The sequence below is a fragment of the Desmodus rotundus genome, chromosome 7 (genome assembly GCF_022682495.2).
Source record: "Desmodus rotundus isolate HL8 chromosome 7, HLdesRot8A.1, whole genome shotgun sequence".
Taxonomy (NCBI): domain Eukaryota; kingdom Metazoa; phylum Chordata; class Mammalia; order Chiroptera; family Phyllostomidae; genus Desmodus; species Desmodus rotundus.
The window spans coordinates 103,700,609-103,711,093 of NC_071393.1; the positions used below are offsets into that span (position 1 = coordinate 103,700,609).

The 10,485-nt window shown below is 40.3% G+C and overlaps 1 protein-coding gene across 1 annotated transcript; it reads left to right on the forward strand.

Moving 5' to 3' along the window:
* Positions 1–6,733: 6,733 nt before the first annotated feature.
* On the forward strand, positions 6,734–9,789 carry LOC112311896 (large ribosomal subunit protein eL36-like). Its single transcript, XM_053928973.1, is given in 3 exon segments — positions 6,734–6,764; positions 9,471–9,623; positions 9,626–9,789. Coding segments are annotated over 3 exon segments (348 nt in total).
* The last annotated feature ends 696 nt before the right edge of the window (positions 9,790–10,485 follow it).

Below are 10,485 nucleotides of genomic sequence, written 5' to 3' on the forward strand. Positions count from 1 at the left end.
GATTGTGTCTGAGGGCGAGGGTGAAGGAGAGGGAGAAGTTAAGGATGACTTCTAGCGTGGATGCCTGGGGCCATGGACAACAGAAGGATGGAGATCAGTTTGGCTTGGGAAGAATGAGGAATTCTGTCTTGGCCATGGGTTAATGAGACATTCAGATGGAGATGTCTAACGGGATTCTAGAGATCAAAGGAGATTAGAGCCACGGACATAGATTTGGGAGTGAACTGAAGCAATGTTCCAGGATCATATCTTTACCATTTAATGCCCAAGAAAGAAACTCCCTTCTTCTCTCTGCCACCCATTTCTCCGACCAAGTATGAAAACATCCTGTGGAAGAATTCTGATTGGCTTGGATGATAGGCCCAACTCTGTGGCCAAGACGGTAGACTGCATTGATTGGCAGCTTCTGCCAGGACCATTTACATGGAAGGATTATAGACCAAAAGGTATAACGGTGCTGTGCAAAGCCAGGAATGTCCCTAGCACCCCTCCATCCACTGTCTTCTGAATAAGAACCCATTCTCATGACCACATCCTGAAAATGGATACTTCTGGAACTCGTCCACCTCAGAAATTCCATTCTCCCATCACAGCCTCTCTCACCCCATGTTGGTCTGCACCCGCCTCAATCTCGCACACACACTTAACCATCTTTAACTTCATCCAGGTGCCAGTCTGCAGTCCCTTGCTCGTTTGTGCATTGTACCAAGCTCCTGCCAACTTTACTTGCTTCCCTTCCCAGTCTGGACCACAAGGGTCATCATGTTTGGTCTGATTATGGGTCTGTATAGGATCATGAGGAACTCACAGATGACACAGACCAGCCTGAGGGCAGGCCATGGCCATTCCAATCGATCCCTGAGACTGAGATCTGAATATTCACATACTCTTGCCATGTCCTGGTTCGGATGATACTCAGCTGACTTGCCCACAACCACTCTGCATAGTCCCAGACCAAGCAGTTATAAAGCGGCCCCAGGCTGAGCTCCTAGGCCAAAGCCTTTCCTCTCCCCTCAGGAAAGTCGGAAGATGCCAGTGAATGTTACCACAATTTTAAAATGACAGCTCCTCCATGCCATTAGAGAAAGCCACAGTTCCTGGACTTACAGTTCCTAATGAGTTACTCCACTTGTTTTTCAGTAAGTATTCAATAATATTTGTCCAGCAAATAATATTTTCAAGTTATATTCATTCCCTTTAAATTTTATTGTGTATTTTAGTAAGTAGGCTGAAACCTTTTAATTCTCTCTACTAAAATGCTCTGTTCAGCAGGGACCACTGATAAATATGTTGATAACAAGAAATATGGTAATTTAGTAACCCCTAGAGCTAAACCAGTAAAACACATAATGTACATCAACACCCATCTGAGGAAGTAAACCAAGACTTTGTTAACATGTGACTCCCCCACCCACAATTAGGAAGCCCCACAACTCCAATCAAGGTAATCTTAAAAATATGTATAGAATAGGAAAACATATAGTGAATTATGTGGTAGCAAAACTGGGGACAGACTGTAAAACTCTGGAAAAGAGAGCGATCTGTCTAAATGACAAGGCTGCATACACACTTCAATGGTATCTGATTTCGTTTTTCAATAACCGTCTCATTTTCTTTTCGTAGGTTCACTACATGAAGAGAATATATTGGTTGTGCAGATGGAATGCACCATCTTTCTGGCAGTCATATTCATCATTGCCAATTAGAATTTAATTCAGCCATCTCTACTGGATTTAGTTATCTGATGGGCTGGCATCTCCAAATTCTGACTATGTAGGTGGATGCAGGTTCTGCAAAACCTCAGGTTTGAAAGCCATAGAAAAGTAAATGCCACCTGTAGAAAAAAAACCCGGGCAGAAGACTTGCTCAGCCCTCCAGCCACACACTTGACTAGGACACCTGCAAGACACCTTTTGTAACATTCGAAGAGCAGCCCAGTTGATAAGTCAACAAAATATTGACCCACTAAACTTAGGTGTGGTTGTTAGTGAAAATGATCATTCCTATGTGTTGAATGACTCCACTGTGTCAAGAGCAGCTCTGGGTACTTTTTGTAGGTGCACAAAAAAAGTACATAATTTTTTTCCATAAGCTCTTATTTATAACACTGTTATGTACTGAGTATTTGTGTCCCTCTAAAATTCAAATGTCGAAGCCCTAATCCCCAGTGTGGTAGTACTTGGAAATGGGGATAGAAACCTCGTGAATGAGATCAGTGCCCTTTAAGGAGAGACAAGAAATCCACTCTGTCTCTTTCTCTGCTCTCCACCATGCAAAGATGCAACCAGAAGGTGACTGTCTCATCAGACACTGACTATGAAAACATTTGACTATGGACTTCCCAACCTCCTGAATTGCGAGAAATATAATAAATATTTCTTGTTTAAACCACCCATTTTGTGGCGATTTGTTATAGCAGCCCAAACTAAGACATTCACCTAAACCTGGAATTGACCTAAACATTCAAATTACAGAAATCCCAATTGGTATTCACATACCAATCATCTGCTTTGTTCTTTTATGTATTTAATTTTTTTCTACAGTGAATATATATTTTCTAACTGAGAAGATTTGATTCAAAGTTAATTCACACAAAAAATTCAAAATTATTGTATGTCTTCAGAATCTTCTTTAGATATTATTTTAATGCAATGTAGGAGTTCTTATAAAAATCATATTGAATTTTTAGATGAAATATAGTTATACTGTCTCTTTGGTTTACTAAAGACTTGATTTGTAATTCTGCATGCATGTTTTTGGTCCCTCATTCAAAACAAAACCAACAGGGCAGTATCAGCCTAATTTTGCTTCGTTACCATGGCAACATAATGGTGACAAAAAATCACAAGGCTTCTTCCCTCCCTCTCACATACATTCCTGTTACTGTTTCTCTTTTGCTTACTTTCATTCATTGCCACTTTCTTCCATCGAATTTTTTCATCCTTTTTCATATGCTGGCTTCCTTCCTCCCCAAAACATTTGTGTATGTCGAGGGAAAAGTGGAGATGACTAATCAAAACACCCTAAATGCCAATTTATTTGCTCTATTTTGTTCTCTTTAGGGATTCTCCTAGTCAACCATAAATAAGGGACACATTTTTCCTGAGATATTTATCTAATCTGTACTCCTGAATGAAAATAATGTCAACATTCAGAACTTAAATCAAATGTGTTCTTAGGTGGAAGGAAAGCACGCACATTGGGGGAGCCACTAGCAGTAACTGAGTTTTACTGGGCTTTGTTCCACTCCCTTCTCTCATCCCCCGCATAAGCAGCTGTGAAGAGATGGGATAGTGACAGGAGCTATCACAGAGAACCATTTCAACGACACTTAAAATGAAACCAGGGACATGGACGCCATTGTACTCCATACAGAGAATGTGCAGGTGGTCTTGCCTACCACTTCCACTCTGGGCCCTCCTTTTCCTACACCCCTTCCTCCTTCCTAAGAATTCTGACTTCATTCAGGTATCTATCTACCTTTTTTTTTTTGCAAAGATATCTCTAGCCCCAAGCCTAGATGGTGAACCTTGTTTGACATAAGCTAATTATGGCAGTACTATTCCTTTGCCAAGATTTGGGCTTAAGCACGAGCAGGCAATGCTCTTCTGGCCAATAAACATAAAGGAAAATCTGCTAGTGGCTTCTAGGAAAGCTTATTGAGAGGTACAAGAATGTAGCAGTGACTGCTCGTTGTTACCCACGATGCATGCTCCATTTAGTCCACAGCAGTAGGAAGTTTACCTGTGTACGTGGACATCCAGGATAAAGAACACATTTCTCAGCCTCTTTTGTACCCCATTTAGGCCTGAAAGCTTCTGACCAACAGCAGAAAAGCAGAAGTGCAATGTGGCAACTCCTGGGAATCTTCCTTATTAAAAGCTGACAAGTGCCATTTACCTGCTCTTTCTCCTTTTCTGTGTTCAGCTACGTGGAATGGGGATGTGATAGCTGGACGTAAAATCGCCACTTGAGGTCATGAATGACCTTGGAAATGAAGACCATGTATGGAAGAACAAAAAAGATGCCACACTTAACCTACTGTTATTTTGGGTTTTCTGTCATTTACAATCAAGCCAAATTCTAACTCATTCAGAGAAAGAGATGGCCGATGTTAAGCCTCCACACGTTGTTGTGTCTAGAAGTAATGCCTGGAACCACTGCAGCTGTTGCGCCACCAGTAGGGAAACCAGCCAGAGGCCAAAGCCAAACAGAAGGGTTCAGGTGATAAGACAGAGCTGCAGTATCAACCAACCCTGCAGCTACCTTCCTGTGGATTTTTTATTACGTGAAAAAATATATTTTATTATTGTTTAAGCCACTGAATAGGTAATTTCTGTTTTTTGCAGCTGAAAGCAATCTAGCTGGTATGGAGTTTAATGGTTTATAATGATCATAAACTACATGATCCTTTAGAAAAGACTCAACTAACCAATGACTCAGAAGAAGAAAATGATTAAAGCTAAAGGGAAGCTGTATTATAAAACATTTAAAAAATCGAAAACAGAGGGAAAAATAATTTCACCAGTCCAAAATAGCTAAGATAATAATTTTGACCTTCTGGTCTTTTAAAAAAAAGTATTATGTATAATTTCATATATTTTTACATTTATAGATATACATATATATAGTCACACTATACATTTAACTTTCTCTCTCCCACTGAATATAAATTAAAACTCTGGACAAAGGATAAGAAGCAACTGCCTGAGGACTATGAAAAGGAAAAAAAAGAACAAAGTAGTTTAAAGACAGAATTCAAAATTTGAAGAAAAACTACTATGGCAGTTTCAGCTTTTGGGGGGGGGTTGTTTTTTGGCTTTTTTGGCTTGTTTATCTTTCAGCTTTTACTGGAGGGTGGGCCGAATCAACAATCTGCTCAGGAGATGCAGACCATGGAGACCTTCGGACTAGCACTGGGTACGGGAATCACTGCCTGCCTTCCCTTGATCTACCTTTTACTCCACTTACTTGCAAATATTAGATGCTTCGTTAGGTCTCTTAAAACTGTGCCTCCTAAGAAGAAATTTTTTCTTTTTTTGCATTTTAAATAAGACAAACGGAAATGTCTTAACACCCACGAAGTATCTTCAATTCACTTATTGGAAAACTTAAATTTCATCAGTCATTTTTCTGTGTTGCTAGCAACCGCAGCAAAGATTTCCAATTTAGCTAACCCGACATCCAGCCAATTTGGCCTCACAAAGCAAGAATAACCAATCCGTTATTTCCTTCTGTCTACTAGGAAAGGACAAAAACACTTGGTTTTTCAATACAGGAGGCAGAAGCAAGGCCATTTCTGGACTGTTTCTCCCATCTCCTGAGACCACATGCCAGGCCATGGCTAATACCGATGGCCTCACTCTCACTGCCAACTGGCAAAGAATGCGAGGAGGAAAAGAAAGAAACTGAGAAGACAACACTGGATAAAGAGAGAGAGAAGACTGGCGTCATCTTTGCAGCAAAATGCGCATCGATCCCAAGGAGCTGCTCTACAACAGTGAGAAGGCTGGCCACTCCTTGCGGTGCCCCTCTCCTTCCTCCTGGAGCAAATTTCCTAATAATCGCAGCTCAGAAGAGTTGTTCCTTTTCAAGTCACAGCCTTTGGGTGCTTCTCTTTAATCAATTCTAAGTGATGCTTATTTTCAGATCACATGCTAAGACCGAAAATAAAATGTTAAATATTTTCTATGGTTAAGCCCTGGCTGGTGTGGCTCAGATGGTTGGAGTATCATCCTGTGGACCCAAAGATCACAGGTTCAATTCCCAGTCAGGGCACATACCCAGGTTGCCGGTTGGATCCCCAGTTGGGACACGTAGGAAAAGGCCACCAATAGATGTTTCTCTCTCTCCCCCTCTCTCTCTTCCTTTCTCTCTAAATGCAATGAAAAACATTTCCTCAGATGAGGATTAAAATAAAATAAAATAACCTGATTTAAACAATACTTTCTATGTTTAAAGTGTATACAGGATTGTTTTTTATAACTTTGGTGTTCACATTGTTTTAAAAATAGTCATTTTATCTTTAATAAGGTAATTCTTTTTTTTAAAGATTTTATTGATTTATTTTTAGAGAGGGAGAGAAACATCAGTTGGGGTTGCCTTTTGCATGTACACCAACCAGAGACTGGGCCAAAACCCCCGCATGTGCCGTGATCAGGAATGGAACCAGCAACCTTTTGCTTTGTGGGACGATGCCCAGCCACCTGAGCCACACCAGTCAGGGCTGTAATGAGGGAATTCTGACTTCTGACATTTAAGCAATTCAGGCTTCTTCATGTTTTATTGCTTATAAGCAAACATATTCTGTCAAAAGTGCAAAACATTTTTGTAGACATGAATGTTTTTTTAAAAATGTAGTTATTTCAGGAAATACCTGTCTGAAAAATTCTTAAACTGGATTTGTATAGCATAGCAATGTGTATGTTGATATTTGAACTCTTTATGAACTTTAAACACAACAAACTGAAGATTATTAAAGTTTTAAAAAATTATCTCTGGTCCGACAGTTTGCCAGATGACCACGCTTTGCCGAGCACACATGTTCCTCCTAGTTTTCTGGGACACTGAGGCTAGCAAATGTTCACAAATGAATAAAAATTGGGGAGAATTTCAGGCAGAAATAAAAGTTGGAAAAGAATGGAAGTTTGTTTTTCTTAAAAAATAAACAAAACACTTTCCAATGCATTCATGCCGACAACACCATAACGAAGTGATTGAAATGTTGGTTGCGATGAAGGAATTGCAAATCGATGAAAAGCCAGGTAGGTACACAGAGAGAGCTTCACTGCACTAAAACTGTGCCTGCCAGTCTGTGTGGAGAGGCAGAGCGCAGGGCAGAAGGGCAGCGAGCCCAGGGGAGTCTGCTCTCAGGAACACCAGGGTGTCACCTAGGAAAACATCCATCTCCCTTATTACCCCACCGCGCTTTTCTGCCCCACATCAAACACCAGATGGACAGCCAGCTGTCAGAAAACACTGCTCGCTTGCCTCCTCAGTGGGAGTACAGTGTGTGGAAGGTACCTTTTTGTCGAGTCTTGTACTTTCATGTGAGAAGTGCTGGCAAAGGCAGCAGGAGCTTGGGGTAGGGGTTAGGTGTTACAAAAATGGCCAGAAACATCAAACATTACTCTCTCTACAGAGAGGTAGGCCCCAGCTTTAGCAGCTGATTCTTTGGGCTCAAGCTGAGTCAAGCACTACACAAAGAATAGACAAAAGCCTGCAAACGACTGGCAGTCACCATGGGGTACGCCAAACCGATGACGGCGAACTCCTGACACTTTTCCTTCCCTGTGGAAGAGCAGCTGCACCTGTGTCCAGCTGAAGCTTGGACACATCTCCTCTGGACCCCTGGAAGATTCCCCACCGCAAGAAGACAGCACTCTCATCTTTGAAAACCCTTGTTTCTGTATATGTTTGAATGCTTATTCATATGGAGATTTTATTCCTCAGGCTTCACCGATTTTAAGCTTGAGCCTTTTTTTAATGAACTGTAAAACGTGGCATGACACAACTGTTAAAAATAATTCCTCCTTCAATAACTAAACCCAAATGCAGTTTTCTTTTTCTGGAGGCCTATGGAATTAGCCACACGCCTCTATTATCAGCACACATCTCCCGCATCACCCTTCGACACCCCGAACCCTTTCCATCACCCATTGACTGTTCACTGTCACACGGACCCTCACAGGCCACTCTTTTGAGTGTCTCCTGCCAGCTGGTATGTCAGCTTTTTAAAAATATCACTGTTTTCTCTAATAAGAAGTAAATGAAAAACATTTTCTTTCATCTAGTAGTATGGATATCAAGAATAGTAAGATACTCATGGATATTAAGAACTGTCTGCCCATGGGGTTTATTTCTTAAATGAACATTTCTTAAACATGTATAGAACATCCTATTGTATAAGAAAGGGGCACCCATTACTCTTTCCATTTTATAGAAAAGGAAATAAAGCCTAGTTGCACGATTTCTGCAGATCCCTATTATGTAGTGGGGATGAGAAAAATTCCAGGAGAACCATCTATAAAATGATTTAATGCTTTTATGTTGTTATTTATCAATGCACAAAGCATTGAGAAATCTACACATTTCAATACTTAACGGAACATAAAATTGTAGAAAGAAAAAAACACTTTTTTCACACTTTCCTTTTTGGATTCTCTCCTGTGTCAACTCTAGGATAGGGTTGCTGCCCACTATTCACAGTTCCAGCGTGATGCTGGGTGTCTAAAACAGGGCCTCTGTGAACAGGAAATGTCTGCGGGTTGGGAGGCCCTCAGCACACTGAAGAAGCAGACACCAAGCAAAGTGGTCTGTCGTATTCGGCTTTCTTTCTTATTTGTAGGTATATGGTTAGAAGATCCTTATTCCAGGCAGGTATCTGTCTATTTTTATGTTCAGAAAACACTCTCTTCAAAAGTCAACCTTCAAAAATCCTTGAAGTTAGAAAGGTAAACAAATGTGCTATTGTTCCCTTAGATGCCACCGCACCCCCAGTGTTTGCTCTAATCTGCTAATAGCTGGTGGCGGACGGACACAGTGAAAGGAATTCCCAGGAGAGCCGCTTTCTTGTTTGAACAAGATGGAAATGGCACTGGATTAAGTTCAAATATTGTCTGTGACTCTAGCAAACAGAGACATTAAATAGTTTATAATAATGTGATGACTATTCTTGCAACTAATACTATCCCTTAAAATGTACCCCAATAACTCATTCTCACAACTTGCTAAGAAAACATGGTGTGAAAGTGTCAACAACATAACTGTGTCACAGTAGATTTAGTAACCCTCATGTTTAGAAATTCATTCCTAGAGTCCAATTTAAAAAATATAAAACAGGTGAAGAAGGACAGCGACTGTTTCATTCATGGTCCATCACACAGTTCTTCAGTATGGACCATGACCTTCACCATGAGACATGGTGGGCACCAGTGGCAGTGATGGAAGCTAAAGGCTCTGGAAGATACAGGTCAATCACTTGACACAAATGCTTGCTATGAAACATCACAACTGGATAGCTCCCACACTAGATGACTTCAGGAACAAAGTACTAGGTAATCTGGTTTCTGACTATGATTAGACAATGGAACGTAGAGAATAGAAAATGCACAGATCTTGAACAGTAGGTTTGATAATACTGATGAGATTGTAAGTTCATACAATTTGTACAGTCGTGAGCCAATAGACCCAACACATGTTCTAAGATTTTATAAAATTGTAATTTTATGTAAAATCAGTAATTTTGGAGAAGTAACTGATATTACTGCCTCTGTAAACAATCACAAAAATAAACAAGATGTTAGTTTTGGCAAAGGAAAATTTATATGTAGCAGCATAAAAATAAGGCAAGTTATCATCTTGGTAAATCTCTGGTTTCACACAGACATTTTAATGACAATTCAGCAAATAGTATCTTAAGAATACTTTTTGCTTGCTGCCTTTCCACCACGGCAGCCACTGAGGAACAGGAACAGCAGCCACGGCTCTGCGTTACCCTATGGCTACGGGCCTTAACAAGGGCCACAAGATGACCCAGAACGTGAACGAGCCCTGGCATAGCCACACCGGGCACCTCACCCAGCGCACTGACTTTGTGCAGGGTATGATCTGAGCCGTTAGCGGCACTATGAGTGGCGCCCCATGGAGCCGCTCCAGGTCTCTAAGGACAGGAGGGCCCTGAAATTCATCAAGAAAAGGGTGGGGACGCACATCCGTGCCAAGGAGAAGGGAGGTGAGCTGAGCCATGGCCTTGCAACCTTGAGGAAGGCAGCAGCCAAGAAGGACTGAGCCCCACCCCCTGTGTGTAATAAAACCTGTTCAGAAAAAAAAATTTTTTTGGTTACAATAATAGTTATTATGTACATATTGTTGTACACTTACAGCTGTTTCAACCAAGGAGCAATTGTTATAAAAACATGAAAATAGGGGATATAGTATTTCTGATGTCTTAAAGGAAATTAGAAGAAATAGATACAGCCTTTATTATAGAGCTGACACAATTGATTTTAAACATAATTCCGTATTAAATCTTTATTATCTCTGCTCCATGTTCTGAAAGAAAAGTACAAATTGGGGAAATGTGGAAAATAATCTGAATAGTACAACACATCTTGCTGCAAAACACTATGGGGTTATAATACAAAGAAGAATATGCCCTAGTTACCAAGAAAGATATTAATTGGTGCTAGTCAATGGGAAAAGGAAAGAAAAAAAATAAAAGAATTCTAATCACGAGGATGAAGATTTTCCTGAGGTAGCAATGTCCCAGAGAATAAAACAAGAGAAAGTAGAGATTGTGAAACAGGAGTTAGTAACAAACAACACTTGAAAATCAACTTAGGTTTAAAAATAATTGGTAGAAGAGATGTGAACATTTGGTTGTTTTTTCTTCAGTGGAAAGAGATTTTTTTTTTGAAAAGAGGTTTTTTAATTTCATGAATACATATAAGGTAAAAATAAGTCATCATTTAAAAATTTAGAATG